General features: G+C 38.2%; 4 protein-coding genes across 5 annotated transcripts; 1 reads left to right on the forward strand and 3 right to left on the reverse strand.

Moving 5' to 3' along the window:
• Nucleotides 1-547: 547 nt before the first annotated feature.
• On the reverse strand, nt 548-949 carry PDF1.4 (defensin-like protein). Its single transcript, XM_016791752.2, has 2 exons — nt 874-949; nt 548-720 (listed from the first exon to the last, which is right to left on the reverse strand). Exons 1-2 carry the CDS (start codon nt 947-949, stop codon nt 548-550), a joined length of 249 nt encoding a protein of 82 aa, XP_016647238.2.
• Nucleotides 950-4,384: 3,435 nt separating this feature from the next.
• LOC148919692 (uncharacterized) lies at nt 4,385-5,998 on the forward strand. The gene has a single exon (XM_089046568.1). It carries the CDS (start codon nt 4,591-4,593, stop codon nt 5,764-5,766), a length of 1,176 nt encoding a protein of 391 aa, XP_088902694.1. The 5' UTR covers nt 4,385-4,590; the 3' UTR covers nt 5,767-5,998.
• Nucleotides 5,999-10,022: 4,024 nt separating this feature from the next.
• Nucleotides 10,023-12,992, reverse strand: CYP722A1 (cytochrome P450, family 722, subfamily A, polypeptide 1). Of its 2 annotated transcripts, none has more exons than XM_089046958.1 (8): nt 12,648-12,992; nt 12,204-12,525; nt 11,857-12,006; nt 11,501-11,755; nt 11,208-11,373; nt 11,006-11,112; nt 10,777-10,898; nt 10,023-10,416 (listed from the first exon to the last, which is right to left on the reverse strand). In XM_089046958.1, the coding sequence occupies exons 1-8, from the start codon at nt 12,971-12,973 to the stop codon at nt 10,305-10,307; spliced, it is 1,560 nt and encodes a 519-aa protein (XP_088903084.1). In that variant the 5' UTR covers nt 12,974-12,992; the 3' UTR covers nt 10,023-10,304. The 2 variants fall into 2 exon arrangements, with proteins under 2 accessions (XP_088903084.1, XP_008220838.2); XM_008222616.3 differs by having other exon boundaries at nt 11,483-11,755; nt 12,648-12,990.
• Nucleotides 12,993-13,269: 277 nt separating this feature from the next.
• On the reverse strand, nt 13,270-16,188 carry LOC103320944 (putative jasmonic acid carboxyl methyltransferase 2). Its single transcript, XM_008222683.3, is given in 4 exon segments — nt 13,270-13,412; nt 13,415-13,691; nt 13,778-14,482; nt 14,606-16,188. Coding segments are annotated over 4 exon segments (1,128 nt in total). The 5' UTR covers nt 14,681-16,188; the 3' UTR covers nt 13,270-13,341.
• Nucleotides 16,189-16,963: the final 775 nt, after the last annotated feature.

Consider the following 16,963-nt stretch of genomic DNA (forward strand, 5'->3'; position numbering starts at 1 on the left):
CCCTTGATGAATATCAGAATATTTGATTCCAGGGCTGTTTTAGTGACGTCTGTTGATGGTTTTTTTTGGTTCAACGGGGAAGAGAAATCTTGTACCCGTGAATTTTGTTAAGAAGATGATGATATTGGCCTCTTAATTAAAACTGGGAACCCGATTTCTTCGATTCGGGAGCTCATGTTGTACTGGAGATCTCACAGCAGTGCTGTTTTTTCTTCTCCTTTTCATGTCATTGTTGGATTCAAAGCATTGATGTTTTTTTGTTCCCCCTTTCTTTTCCGCCATGAATTCCTTTACGTTACAGGTTATCTACAATTAAAGCAGGGAACCAAACAGAAGAAGAAGTAGCAGCAGCAGTGCTGTGCGTATTTTTTTAACATAGTGCGGCAAAAAGTTACATTGAGGATGTTGTTTTCAGCTGACCAGTGTCGTGGCTGACTTATTTAGTGGATACTAGGCTCACTCTAGCGTTTCTTTGTATATATAACCGGATATATAAGAAAGCTTGAGGTTCGAGATGCTGCTGACTGCTGCTGTGGTTGATCACGAATCAACATCTAAAGTAGCAGAAGCATGCAAACCCTGGGAATTGAGCGTGACAAGCTCCACGCAAAGCACCTTCCCAGTTCCTGCATTGACGGTTGCAGTTTCTAGTGTTCCCACAAAACCCTGACCATGTTTTACTACGCCTTTGACAGATTCTTGCTTCCACCATTGCTACTTCTGCATCTCACGAGTCATGAACAAATGCCAACATAGTAAGAATTTGAGCATGAATCATATCACACAACCCCCCCAAAACAGACACAAGTTTACGAAAGAAAGGAATAATATATCCACGGAGAATTTTTTTGGAATAAGATGATTATGGCATACCGGTTGATGCAAGAAAGATAAAGAGGAAGAGAAAGAGGATGGGATAAAACAGTAGATGACTGAGTAGCTTAGCCATTTTTGCCTATCCTATTCTGAAAGTGAAAGATGGGGTTTGGGTTGCTGGTGAGCTGATTTGATGTTATTTATAGGCTGACAGGTGGATCAATTCCTTTAAGCCCTGTTTGGTGGGCTGGCTTGGATTGGTTAGGATGGACTTTGAAGCATTGGATTGGACTGGCTTGGACTGGCTAGGCTTTGAGTCCAGTCATATTCATTTTTGCACCAAACAATAGACTAAAATTAACTTTTTTTTTTAATAAATCAATATTTTATTTTATTTTTATTAACAATAAAATGCAAAATTCCAACTTTTTGCATGAATGCCGTACTTGTTTTTTTTCTTCAAAATCTTTCTTCCTCTTCTTTCAGTATCTTTTTTTTTCCTAGTCTAAAATTCCTCTTTATCTGATAAACTTCAACTTTTCTTTTTGGCGAGGAAAAAGGTAAACCCCAACAACAGATCATCCTCCAGCATAAAGGAATCAAACCACACTGGAGCAATATCAAAATAGTAAACCACCCAAAATTCATATTTTAAAAAAAGATATAAAGAACAAACAGAGAAATCAGTTTTTAAAAAAGAAAAATCAAAAGAGAGAAGAGATGAGAGATGAGAGATGAGAGAGGAGAGGGGGGAGAGAGTAGAGACGACCAGAAGTGGCTGAGGGAGACGACATTGAGGAGAGGACGCTGGAGACGACACGGAGGAGATGAAGCGAATGAAGAAGACGACGAGAGGTAGTTTTCGAAACCCATGTCTCTACGTGGGTTTTGATATCCAGCGTATGCTGGATTCATATCCTAAACAAAAATCCTTTTAAGTCCAAGCCAGTGTGTGATGCAATTAAGCTCACCAAACAACAGACTAGACCTATGTCCATTTTAATTGAAAAAGTCTTATCCAGTCCAGGCTACCAAACAGGGCCTTAGGTTATAGTAATGTGATGTGAACTAGAATCATAGATTTACACTAGATCAGCTTGAACATGTCATAGAAGTCCATATGCAATCTGATAGGCATGAACAGGCATGCGTGACAAATTCGGCTGTAATACTGTTCGTCATTGTTTTTGCGATGTATCTAATCCAAGGGACTTGCCTTGATTTTTGACAACTTAGCCACTCCAGACTTCGAATAATCACGACATGATATGTGAAAGAGTACCAGCAGCATTGTGATATAAAATGGCAACTAAAAGATTTTAGTTAGTCGAGGAATGGCAACATAACAACCCCAACTATAGGCTTGGTGGGTGTATTGCCCTCTGTTTAGGGTTTTGAGAGTTCATCATTGGGAAAGATATGAGCCTTAGGCGATCTTAAGTAGTGGGCTAAACTCACATATTTTGTCATTTGATATCCAAAAGTTATCTTCATTAAGTGGGCTAAACCTGACATGTCACTGAGTCAAACCTAGTCAGCAAGTTGAAGAGACCAAATGCTAAGCCAAACTTAACATAATTCATGGGTAGGCTATTTTCGGCATGCTGACATCAACTAGCCGTTATTATTAATTATTTTCAAAAACATCAAAATTTTAAATTTTTTTTAAAAATTCTACCTCAATTCTACATAATTTCCCACATTCTTTTCATCCTCCCTTCTACATACTATCTTTACTCTTTTTATCATTCTACATAATTTCCCACAATTTTTTCATCCTTTGCATATTATCATTCCCTTCTTTTATGCAAAAATTGTCCTCCTCATCTAAAATGTAATTTAAATAGGGTCTAAGTAGTAGTTTAATTAAATTAACCAATATATTTAAAGAATACATTTAAAAAAATTAATAAAATATTGAAGGGATTATGATATAGCCATGCACTACTAGATACGGTAAAAATATAGCCCATCATTATTCTTTAAAAATCTATAAATAGTGGGTTAAATTTTATGAATGGGATATGTTTAGCCGTCCTCGGCTGGGGATGTCCTTTTACCCACTCTGTCGCTTATCTTGAGACCCATTACAAACTTACAGCCGAATTCACTATACTTGGAATTTTTTTTTGGGTCGACAAATACGTGTATTTAAAAAAAGGCCACTGACCAAAGCAACAAAAAGAAGACACATCACCCATGAATGAAGAGACATATGAGTCCCAACCGGAAAAAGAAAAAGATCAAGAGAAATTGCTTCCCACTTCTCGAGTGCCTCTTTTTATCCAGGCCTTTTTTGTGAAAGTTCATGTGCCAATATTTAATCACGGAAAATTTCATAAAGCATAGCAACCATTTTGCCAAGGAGTGTTGCGTCCCGTGGAATTTGGTTAAAGTGCGCTAATTCAACCAAGTCTTCAACCAACCAACCAACTGAATTGCACATTATTCATGATAGTCTAAACTAAAGTGATGGTATAAATTAATTAACTAATTAGACCAACCATCATGTGATTTCTAAGTTCTCCTTTCTAATTTTCTAGGGTACAGGAAAGATGACCATGCATCAGATAATGATCGGTGGCTTAGGTTACTGGGACACAGGGGAGGTCGGAATTTCGATATCAAATTGGAGAGTTATATATAGCCAATGGGTCTATACCTTAATCCCTTACCTAATTTACAGAAAGATGAATTTGAACTTGAATGCAAAAGAGTACGCAATTTGACGTAACCCATAAACGTAAAAAAGGGAATTAGAATCATGGGAGAGGGTCACGTGAAATGGCTACAATTACTTGGGCTAAAGTTAACTCTGGTCTGGAGTCCGGAGTAGTTGTTCTTTTATTTGTATCCGTCAATGTTTCATGGGCTTCTTACCAAAAACAAAATTAAAAACTCTTTCATGAGTTTCTTCGTCTCCCCCCACCTACCCTACCGGTTTGTCTTGTCCCCCAACTTTGTTTACTCTTTTTGGTTGTGGATGGTGAATGAATGAATAAAAATATTCTGTTATTATTCTCAAAAACTAAAGACAAGTAAATGTTCGTACAAGTTCATAATGTATATTTTTCCAAGTCGGTAGTTGTTTTTTATTTTATTTTATTATTTATAACATAACATTATAGTTACTTCTTTTTATCAAGTTAGACTACTATATTAATTAATTAATATTAGCGAGGGAACACAAGACGTATTGACCAATGCATCGTCGTTCTTTTTGGAAAAAAATGCTACGTGGGAAGCTCCACTGGGCCATGGGCCATGAATGCTTCCGCTGGGTCCCAGTCGTGGTTGGGTTGGGTTGGGTCTCTACGAGTCTACTTACCCCTTACTCTTCACATAAAGCAGGCTAGGCTAGAAAATACTACGTTGGGTCCGCAGTACTTAATTATTCTTATTCTATACACAAAACAGTATTAACTTAACTTGCTCTCCCTGTTTTTATATCCACAAAAGCAGAGTTTGGGAATTTTTGAACCCAAAATAAAATAGGAAAAAGCGTATGAAATGATTATAATTAAGAGGAGGAGCTTTATAAAAACGGCAACATATCAGCCTCAATGTCTAAGTTTCCCTCTCACAATTTTTACACAGTCCAATAGAAAAACACAAGCACACATCATGCAGAATATTTGATTCTCTGACACTCCAATTCTTTCTTCTTCTTGCTCTGATTTCCCGGAAAATCTTCCATTCTCTCCGTCCCTTAATTCCTTGCCTGAATTATTTCTCAACCCACCCCCGAAACTCCCCTATAAATACAACATCTCTATGCGATTTATTTTCGTCGCATCCGTTCACAAAACACCCACAAACTCCACACTCCAATTTCCTTTCTCGTCTGGAAGCCAAGCCATGGATTCACACCACCAAACTTTTTACGACGTGACGGCGGAGAAAGCCATTGCCTTGAAGAAGTACCGCCGCCACCAAAACGTCAAGTCGGTTCTGACGGCGTGCGTCGCTCTTGCGCCTCTCTTCTTCACCCTATCCCGCTCCTCCGTGCTGCTTCCGGCCGCCGCACATTTATTCGGCGGCGTTTCCCGCGAACTCCATGTGGTCTTCTATAACCGCTTCTATGTTTTATCGTTCGTCTTGGTGCTACTTGTCGCAATTTCATCTTTGTACCGCCGAAACGACGCCGACGATGACGACGACTATGCTCGATCACTCGATTTCTACAACGAGTTCGGCGTCAACAGCGTGTATTGCCAGAGTATCGTCCTCGGTGAGGGAGTGTATCCGGAAACAGAGACGGAGAATTGCCGGAGCACCTTCGTCGGTGAAGGAGTTCATCCGGAAACAGAGACGAAGGCGACTTGCCGGAGCATCGTCGTTGACTCAGGGGAGTGTCCAGAAACAGAGACGACGGTGGAGGAGGTGTTGTTGGAGGTTGAGAAACAAATGGCATCGTCTGATGAGAATGCTGTAGCGCTATCTCCTTCAGTTGATAGCCAGGAACCGGTTACTGAAAGGAAAAGCAGTTGTGTCCCTCCGGTTGCTGCAATTACTTTGGTGGAGAAGGAGAAGCGGTACCGGAGGACTCAATCGGGGAGTTTCGAGAAGAAGAGAATGTGCGGGTCTGAGAGTAGTAAAAGAGTTATGCAGCGATCGGAGACAGAGATTCACCGGAAAACGATGAGTTGCAGGGAAGAGTCGGCAAGGCGATGGAGCTCTGTGGAGGTGTTGAACGACGAGGAATTCAACCTTAGAATACAGAAGTTCATTGATGAAAACAAGAGAAATCAGCGCGAGGAAGAGATGGAGAGCGAAAAGCGTAGGAAAGAAGAAGAAGAAGAACGAAGAAAAACAGAGTATATCAATAGTTTATCAGAAGAATTCATTAATAACATGAAGAAGAGTCAGATGGAAGAGAGCAGGAGAGAGGCAGAAGAACGAAGAAGAAGAAGAGAGGGCAAAATCAACATGGCTGTTTTATCTGGTTAAATTATTCATCATCAGTAATTAATTAACTGATGCTCCTTTGTTAAGTAGGATGAGGTGATTTGAGTACGAATTAGTATTTCACTACTCTGCACATTATTATTATTGTCTCCAATCTCAACGATTTACAAGTAAATAAAATCTGATCGAGTTTGGCTTTTTGACATACAAACACTCATGTGCAGTTCTGTATTCATTTGCAATTTCAGAATTTATCTTTTTGTTTTCTTTTCCATTATATAATTACAGTATGAATGAATTATTCCATAAAGAATTTGTAGTTCAAGTGATTAAAAAATATCTATTTATCAATGCACTCGTGCTCCTAAGTTTGCTCCCCTTTTTCGATATCGATTGTATCAACAACAAAATATGAATGAATAGTTCCAAACACCTTTTTGCCAAAGGATGCTTTGAATATGTGTTGATACCTATTTGCGTTTTCTTCTATTTCAGATTCTAACTTTTGTAGGACAAAGAATTGGTAATCCAGGTTTTGCTATATGTGCGCTACATGGGTCAAATTTGGTCAGTTTTGATTAGCCAAGTTGACACACAGATTTGTTTTGATCAGAAACAGAGCACCTAATAATATTATTAAGAAACAAAAATGGGGCACTTGGAGATCCCTTTGGATTGGGTGGTGTGATGATCTACTTGTGTTGTGTTGGTATTTGGCATTTGCTTGATGTGCATGGTCGGGTGTCGAAGTTATGCTAAAAGCTAGCAATTATCCTGAGGGAGGTTTTGTCATTTATTCCCGCATGCTTGGAATGTACGATTGGTATTTGCTTCACCAAAACTAAGGGAACAGTCGACTCTTCTGCATGCCTTGTGGCTTCTTGTCCACAATCTTTGTCTTACGTTTTTTTTTTAAAGTTATATATATATATATATATATATATATGTATTTTGACAAAGCAATCTAATCACTCTATCTAGGGGAGGAAGTGTAAGGAGGCAGACACATTATCTTTAGCAGCACGTCTAATTAAAAAAACACCAAAACGATTGTATTTGCTTACCAATTAATGGCAATGATTTAAGGGAAACACTGTGCATAATTGGTTTAACGATCATACATACATGGTTGAAGTCCCAATTCCACGGCTTTTCCAAGAGCATGATGGCATCAATCAATCAATAATCAGCCAATAATAGAGAAGATGATTTACCATTCAATTCTTAAGGGGACCTCAAATTCGAAAGGATGAGATCTTCTTCTGGAAGAAAAAGCCGCTTTTCGTGTCTACTTTTATGCTTTGTGTAGAATTAAACTATTGATGGGTAATTGCCCCATGTCTTCCATTTGGGTCTCTCATGGAAGAAAATAAGAAAAGGGAGGAGGAGGACTTTGTTATTTAGTGGTGGTTTGGTTGCACAAAATGATTAAACTTGGATGTGGAGTTGTGTGCGTACAAGTTCTCGTATTTGTTAGGACTTGGGAGGAGGCCTTCTTTACAATGAAGCAGGTTGCTCTCATCCACTCGATACTTGCATTCTGGCCAACAACAAAAAAGCCAAAAGCTATGCTATGAACACCTTTTCTTGTTTATTAGCACACATATACTACCAATTTTACTTCTCTTTTGAGACTTTCTTTTAACTACTTCTTGTTTATTATTCGTTGGGCACTAGCAGTCTAGCCTCTACCACCACCCCCTACACTCGTGGTGCTATACCCTTTGTTTTTCTCTCTCTCTCTCTCTCTCTCTCTCTAAATAAAAACATTTCAATTATTTTGTTTGGCCAACCCAACCCACTCCATCCGTACAGATGTTGGCATCAGGCCTTGTGAGCCTATCTATCCATGAACTAAATTCGACAAGAAGAAATCCGTGAAATCAAGACCATAGGATTGCACACAGGGCACGTCCACGTATGATTGCACACAGGGTTCATCTTCAACACTCTCAACACGCTTACACATGTGGTCGTTGGGTCAAACATGTGAAGCCTTACTCTCATACCGTGAAGGAAATTGAAATTTCACTCAAAAACCAATTGGCAATGAGAGGAGAAGTCCAACTCCATATAAACCCAAGCTAAGTCCCTTAACTTTTCAATGTGGGACAAACACTCTCAACAATAAATAGTTAGTCTCCCAAAAAAATTGAGGGCTTTAATTAGAAGAAGAGCACAACACTAGATTGCGTTAAGTTGGTGACAACTGACAATTGAAGGTTGCTTTATTCTTTAAACAAATGGAGAGGTAGAGCCGCAGAGGCATTGGATTGGCCTTTAAGTCAACATCATAAACACTGGAATGCGTCCTAAAGAAAGAAATATAATCCATGTTGCAACCTGAAAATGCAACAATTCATACTTAAAACAACGAATTTTGCCCCACCTAATTAACAATTGGGTTTTTTGGAAAAATAAAATAAAATATAACAATTAGGTTTAAGAAATATACCCGAATGCCAAGTTGTGTCAATGTTACAGATCATCAATATAAATTGTTTTTATTAGCTTATGCTTAGTTTAATGACAAATAATTAGTTTAATGACTTTCAATGTCATTGTCTGAAATTTAAATAAATTTGTATTCTTTTATTAAAGCTGAGCAAGGAGAAAAGGAATAAGATGTAACATATAATCCATGAAGAGGTATACTCCCACCATTCATGGCGGGCCCCATTTAATCACCCAACCCTAGGGCAGGGGAAGGAGAGAGGGAACAACAATATAATAATTTTCTTTTCTTTTTTCCTTTTGCCCTTGTTATTATTTGACCAATACGTACACCTGAAACTAGAGCTGGGCATATGGGACTGAAAACCGGCCAAACCGGTCGAATCAAACCGATCGGTCCTGTTTGGTTTGGCTTTTTTCCTTCTCTTTTTGGTCAACGGTGCATGAATCGGACCGAACCGGTGGTCATGATTCGGCGCTCGATTTCTAATTTTAAAAATCCATTGGTTAACCGAACCAAACCGAATATGTTAAATTATATGTAATTAAATAATTATAATACATGTGAATGGTGAATGATGCATATAGTTTACTTTGAAACTTTGGATGAATGTGAATGATGAATGATGCATATGTTTTAGTTTGAAAGGATTGATTGAATGAATGAATTTGAATATGTTGTGATGTGAATGGTGAATGAATTTCAAGTAGGTTTTGAATGAATGTTTAGTTTGAATGAATTTTAGAGTCTACATGTTTTCAAGCAGGTTTTGAACCAAACTAAACCAAACCAAACCGAGTAACCGGTTAACCGAGATGATTAGTTTCCCACCTCATTGGTTCGGCGCACGGTTTGGATTTTCTCCAAACCGAGGTTCACGGTTCGGCGCACAGTTTAGCCTCATAACCGAACCAAACCAAACCGAGCCCACCCCTATATGAAACTATTGAAAACTACTTGGAGAGAGAGAGAGAGAGAGAGAGAGAGAGAGAGAGAGAGAGAGAGATAACTGAGAAGAAAGTTGATTTGTTAGTGGGAAGTGGATTGTCTCTATCCAAGGATTTTAAAACTAAAATAATACGTAATAATTAAACTGTTTCTATAACTTTTCCATTGTGTTTGAAATGACCTACAATTCATGTTATTTTATTTTATAGAATAATATTTTTTAAAATCTCATGAGGGAAAGGAACAATAAAAAATTTCTGAAAGGGCAATGAGTGAAATAGAAAGAAAGAGAAAATATACAACAAAAGGTATATGGTATACCAAAATATCATGCCTTTATAGCCCACAAAATGATTTTTGTTATAAGGCACATTGGCTTTTACTATTGGAACAAAATGAAAATGGGATGTACAATATCAGAAGGGGCCTCAGGGCTTTCAAGACTCAGAGTTTCGCTACCATGTGTAGTGTTTTAATTTTATTTTTAGTTTAAGCGATAGTTTAAATTACAAGAGAGAGAGAGAGAGAGAGAGAGAGAGATTTCTCTTACGCACACACAATTATGATGTTGTAGGGATTCAAACCTAAGACCTATGATCTGCAAACTAAGACCCTTTTTCATTGAGTTAAACGTTGACATGTACTTGTAGTCTTTTAGTTGAATGATATCAACCATGGCCAGTTTGTTTTTATCAAAAAAATCCCAAAATGGAAGACAGATAAGAGATTCTACCAATAGTCAATTTTTTGGGTACAAGTTCTAGAGTCAAATTTGGTGGTCCTTGTCCTTTGCCCTATATTAGAGGGTTTTCCTTCTGTCCAATTCGAAAGGGTGTGAGCTTTTGTTCCATGAATTAAGTTGAAAAATAAGATATATTGAAACTTTGCCTTCATCTGATCCAAAACCAGAGTTTATTTAGTCTGTTTCTTTCAATAAACAAAACATTTGGTCTTAGATTATTTGAAATTTTTCCCAGAGATCATGGGACTAGCAGACAAGGTGGATGTTACATTACATCTATATCATTTGGCAATTACACTTTTATGAACCTAATTGCGACTGCCCTTATCATCACTACTTCTATTACCCAATATTTAACTAAGGAGAAATTCTGTAACTTGTATGCTGAGTATATTGTTTGAATATTGATAACAGATACTAAACAATAGCATCATATTAAGGGATAACATTCTCGGTAATACACGTTACGGTCACTGGACAACCACTTCTTAGTTTTGAGAAAAGTCCCCATTTTTCAATGCTGACATCTGGGTTAATCACCTTCCACCTGAATGATTTCAAATTTCGTCAATCAACAACTATCAATTATTCGTTTGTATGAAAGAACAAGCCAATTTAGATAAATCTTTTGCTAGATATGCATTTTGGCATGCCACATTCGTTAGTAGTACTGATGATTACTAGCCTTAAATCACTATCATTTAAAAAAAAAAAAAAAAAAAAAAACGCTTTCTAGACCAAATCTCTCCCAACCAATGAATTTTTTTTGGACGACCTTTCCGACGAATTTCGTGTTTGACTCTCCCGACGAATTTTGTTCTGTGCGACAAATGTTTTTGCCGCAAAAGACATATTTTTCTTAGTGTAATTCAATGAGACAGAAGAGAAGAAAATGAGATCATGTGACCTGTAAGTAGTGATGAGACGGTGGAGAAAGACTAGCATCATGGCCTTGGCCATATTCATCCCCAGGCATGTCCTCCCTCCCATCCCAAAAGCCAAGAAGCTGTATGGAACTTTCGATTCGTCCTGCAGTTTGTGACAGACAAAGTCGAATTATGCAACTTCTCTTTAGACATGTACTTTTAACAAGAATTGAGGTGAATGAATTTGAGGCCAGCTGCATTCATGCTCACGTCAAATCTTGACGGATTGAACTTGTTGGGATCATTGTAAACCGTAGGATCAAGGTGTACTGATTTGGCATCAACGTTCACATTCCACCCTCTCTTGATCTTAAATCCTTTGCAGCAACAGAAACACAAACCAATCATCAAGTTTAATTTTGTGAGCTATAGAATAATTGAAACGCATAAACTATGTTTCAATGAATCGAACCTTCCATCTCGCAATCCTCGAGAGCTAGTCTTGGAAACCATGGCACGATGGATGCCAACCTTAGGGATTCTTTTACCACCTTAGAAGCATACGGCATGTCGTTAATACTTTCCAGTGTCAGAAATGACTTGGACGAAACTTTTCTAGCCAAGTCAAGTTGTTCTCTCTGTTACAATAAACAAGCATACAAGATTACCAGTCTACAAGCGTTTTCAAACCAAAAGAATTAAAAGAAGAAAATACAGAACAAAAAACTTCCATGCTTTTTCCCTTACTAGAAGAGTGTCAAGGACCTCTGGGTTTTCATCTAAGAATTTGACCATCCATGTCATTGCACTGGCTGTTGTATCCTGACCTGCAATAATCATGGTTAATATATTATCTTGGATCTCCTCATCTGTTAGCCCACCGCCATTAGTGGTTGCTCCGTTGCATGCTTTATCATCCTCATCCACAAGCCGTTGTAGAAAATCTTCACCATTTGCGTGTAACCCTCTTCTCCTTTCATTCATTGCCTTCCCAACTATGGCCATGATTTTCTTTCTGGCCTGAATGAAATGATCATACTTGACAAAGGTTACTTCTTGACAATTTGAGTCTACAATCCCATCTATGAGCTCTTGTGCTTTAATTTTGAAGAGTTATTTACCTGAAGGCCTTTGTAAAACCGAGTCCCGGGTAACCTCAGAGGTAATGCAAGCATTGCTTCACAAACATGAGCCACCTCCTTCTCTAACACCTCTAATTCATATCCGCTTTCCACGCTTATCAACATCTTGCACATAGCTTTGCAAGTTATCTGCTCAAAATGAAATTTACATCAAACACCTTATTAAATAAGATTCACAAACAGAACAAATTTTGAATGTTTGCTTTGGCTCAATAATCTTACTGAGCCCATGATATAGTTATAAAAGCTGATTGCTGGGTGATTTTTACAATTAATTAAAGTTTTGGGCTTCTATCCAGAACTTGCAGTCCTGAATGTTTGTTTACCTTAAGTGCTTCATCTTGTATAACCACAGTGCTTCTGTGTTCCCAGCCTCTGAGAGCATCAACAATGAGTTGATCAAACTGTTTGATGAAAACTGATAAAGAGCTCGTGGAGAACAAATTGGATAGTTGGCTACGAATTAGTTTGTGGTGTTGGTGAGAAGCACAGAGCAGGCTTTGATTTCCCACTAGCTCACCAATTGACCTTATGTATCTTTTACTGAATTTCCCCGAGTCATTGTTTAAGATGGCCTTGGCTGACTCTGTGCTCGAAACAAAGACGTCTGTCTCTCCAAATATGTTGGTCCGGAAGCAATTTCCGTGCCTGTTTTCACAGCAAACAGAGTAACAAACTAGCCGTGTTACATTGAGGAGACTTTACTCAAGGGTTTATGGGTAGGTCATGAACAGAGAGAGGAGAGAGAGAGAGAGAGAGAAAGGTGTTACCGGAGACGGCGAAGTCGGACAAACTCATAAAACCCTTTGCCACTGTTGATGGCAGCCATGAACTGTAGGGTCTCTCCAATCAACGGCAATCCTTGACTGCCTGGAGGAATATCAGCCGTTGATTCTTGATTATTAGACTTGATAATATGATAAATCAGACATGACAAGGCTCCTAATACTATTATTACAGCGTAACAACCAAAACTATAAGCTTCGTGATAACGCAACATGGAAGGCATATTTTTCCTGCAGCTACAATTTTGCTCTGCAGCTTGGGTTGGTAGTAGAATGATATGAAAATTTTGTTGTGCAATTTTAAAGAACATTGAAAGAGAGACGTCTACGGTGGAGGAAAATTGGGTTGGTGTTTTGGCCGACCAGCCTTTATGGCTATCTTTGTAATTATTAATTTTTGAAAAGCTTTTGAGTTGAGCTTCAATGCTCCATTCATTGAAATTGAACTAAGAAGCCTTGGCCATCATTACCATCACTTTGGCACTAAAACGTTATCATGGTGTGGTGCGCTGCCATAGAAAGCGCCCGAGTAGTTGATGCTGACAAAAGTAACCCCACCATGCCTTGGATGGAAGGGCACAAAATGTCTCTAGAGACTTGCCAAGGGTAACGCAAAATGACCGTGAACTGAATAAAAAGAAAATTAAACTTCCCATTATCTTATATTACATGAATAAGATCATTGCTTTCTGATGACTGAAATGACCAAACTGGTATAATTGGTTCTAAACTTTGACAAGTGATCCCCAGGAGCTCTGCGTACTTTCGAAACAGATGATCCATTATGTCTTTTCCGAAATGATATTCTAGCATTGACTCCGCCACGACTCTTATGCTCTTGGCCATTCGCTGCCCACTAGCCACCATGTCATCAGATTCACCACCACCAGCATCCCGATCAATTTCAAACGCCTCCACACGGTCCATTACGAACGACCCTTCTTTCTGTACCTCCAATTTCAATTCCTCTGCACATGGGGCATAATAGGGAATGTTGAAGGCATCAACCTTTCCCTCTTCAATAAGACCCTGCACCCATATGCATATAAATATATAACATATTATGTTAATCAAGTAAAATAGCCATGATGAAACTAAATTATTAAGATATATACCTCAGTAACCAGGGTCATTAATGCATGGGCTAAGAGCTCCCACTGGTCGCAACTCTCTCGAGTTGTGGGATCAGAGGAAGGCCTGCCAATGAGTGACAACACCATTCGTCCTCCGCCAACTACTTCTTCAGCGCGGGACTTAAGAAACGATGAAAAGTCTTCGTGAAACTGAAGTGAATATGCGTCCAAAACGCATTGAGGGCTGGTCTTAGAAATGTAGATCTTTCCCTTGTTCAAGGCCGAGCCAGCTGCCTCCGCCGGGGTGTTGCTGAGGGCAGGGGGGACCCGAGAGAGCCAGTGGATACTACAAGAAGAGTGCACAAAATGCAAAGTCTTGGCCGGAAACAACCTACCGTGAAACGAACCGGGCACGGCAGAAACAAAGACCGACCCAAATTCAGGACCTTTCTCTTGTTTCAAGTTGTTGTAGAATGCAGGGAGTGACATAAAAATCGCGTTGAAGTCGTTGCTGAAGAGGTCATTGAGGTACACTCTGAACTCTGTTGTTGATGATGGGGACAGCTGGAGGCCGAGGCTGCTGCGCTTCGCATGTATGGCATCCATGATGTAGGAGATGGGCAGTAAGGTGTTGGGTCCAGATGAGCAACCCAAATCGGCAATCCCCATGCTCTCTATATTATATGAGCTCAATATTTCTAGCACGGCTTCGTGAATGATTGGCTTTGCAACCGATAATATTTTGCCCTACAAAAATAAAATTTAATTATGAATGAAATGATCATAATAATATGGATTGAGGAGCTAAGAAGTTAATGAATTAAAGATGGAAAGCCAATAATATAATAATTCTGTTTAATTAATTTGTACCTGCACTTGGGAGTTTTGAGAATAACTAGTCTTGCCATCTCCTTTGTTCATGTGAAGTATTTGGTTCAACTCCATCTCTCTCTCTTCTCTCTATCCTCACCAGTACCCACCTTCTCATCAGTAATTAAAACCTTCACGTCTGCTGCTGCTGCTGCTTATTTATATAAGCAACTCGTCCATGTTGTCGGTTGTCATGTGTTTCATTTTCAAAACCAATGGCTTAACAATGGGAAATGTAACCAATTGCATGTAGCGCCTGTGTGTGTGTTTATACACGCACATCAGTAGCACTATGTACCTGGGCGCTTCTCCGTTGCGAAGTTCAACAATGCAGATTTGTTATGGAGTTGAATTTTTAACCATATGTTCAACAATGAGAATCGTAAGGTCAAAAATTCAGTTACGTAACAAATTCGTATTGTTGGACTTCGCAAAGAAAAAGCGAGGAGATTTGCAGATCTGGAGTTGGTTTTGGATTGGGGGCGCGAAGAAGAGTCAGAGAAGAAACGAGAGGAGCTTATATAAGAAAATAAGAGTCGTTCATGCATTTCCAACCATGCATTTACCATCTACTATACTAGTACTGACGCAGAATTCCAACCTTCAATTATTGAAGCCCATTGTGCATTGTGCACCTTTTATTTGATGAAAGAAAAGGCTCTTTCTCAGTCAGTTTTGCAAAGTTTCAACTATGTCCGTATCTATCTCTTCTTACATGAAATAATAGTACAACAATAATTAACAACTAATTTAAGAAAACAAAAATCAAATTGAATTCACCCAATATACTATCTTTTCCTTCTTCTTTTTCTCCTCCTATTTCTCCATGTTATAGATTTCAAAGTTGACAAATATAGGTAGAATATTTCATATATATTATATTAAACCATAGGAAAGTTTATTATAAGCGAATAGAAAGGTTTATATCTTTAGCCAAGACATCAAAGAGCCACTCTGCCCATAAAAGGCCCCAAAAGTAGGTACCCCTAACTCGACTCACAAAAGCTGCAACCAAGTGAGCAGCTTCATTACATTTCCGAAGTATAAAAGCAAAGCTCACCGACCCAAACTGTGAGACAAGTTTTTGATGTCAATGTTAAAAAGTAATGCACATTGTAATTTGAATAATAAAGAAAAATTGAGTGAAAGAGATAAGTCATCTTTGAGCTCTACACTAGAAACATCCTATTAATTATATAATGTATTGTAATAACCGACTTCACTAGATATTTGGCATCCTTTGAGTCAGTTCAGCTACTCTCTATATATATAGCTATAGCAGCCCAATTATGTATCCAAGTTAGGAAGAGCTGAAAAACTACAGCTGTTTAAACTCCCATCACCTAACTCTTGTATCCAACCAACTCTAAAGCCCTTGTACTCTTGTTATAACAATCAATAAAATAAAATTATCTTGTTACTCTTTCAAACGTTTTCTATTCATCACTAAGCTATTATCCTAAGCCTCTCTTCTCCCTAGAACTAACAGTCAAAAATAACTCCTACTATCTTGACATCAACAAACCCACTTCTTGTTTATGCCCATAATCAAAATTCTACCAACACTATGAACTATTTTGAGAGAAGAGGAAGATATCTGTATTAACATTAATAATGAGTAGAGAGCACCTTCTTCAAAGAGAAAGATAGATGTAGATTTCATCTAATCTTCCACATAGTAACAAACAAATTTTTAAAGAATCTGTAATTGTAAACCTAGATGGATAAATGTTAAAATGCAATATGCATGATTGATATGTGATTCAATCCTTGTACTACAAAGCAAAAATCAAAACACAACAAATTGAGAAAATAAACGAAGACAAAGTATTTGTATGAAATCTCGCACGAGGAAAAAACCCTTCACACAGAGAGAAAAACCTCAAGGCACACAGCTAATTTCACTAAAAACTTAAGGACATATACAAGACTCAATTGATACTTTCTTACACCACAAAAGAAGATTGATCAAATACTCTTGTCTTGTACGAACACGTCCTCTTCACTTTTTCTTGGATGAACACCAATTCACGCAGGTTGATCTTCCTCACAAGCAAAGCTTCCACAACATTCCATGATGAATGAATGATATGTTATGCTCTCAGACTATCACGTAGATAAATCTAAGAACCTAACAGCCTTTTATCTATCTCCCTTGATTTTATAAAACAATATCACGATTTTGATTAGAGTGCAAAAAGGAGGTATGAGAAGAAAGACTTCTAGCCCAACCCTTTATATACTAGGTTAACTCTTTTACCTAATAAACAAAGAGATTGGCCTTATTTAAACATCTTCCTTATTTAAGACTCTATGCAAATTTGTATAGACTTTACACTTCTTCCTTATTTAAACCTC

Source organism: Prunus mume, linkage group LG2 (genome assembly GCF_029339155.1).
Source record: "Prunus mume cultivar Tortuosa linkage group LG2, ASM2933915v1, whole genome shotgun sequence".
Classification (NCBI taxonomy): Eukaryota; Viridiplantae; Streptophyta; class Magnoliopsida; order Rosales; family Rosaceae; genus Prunus; species Prunus mume.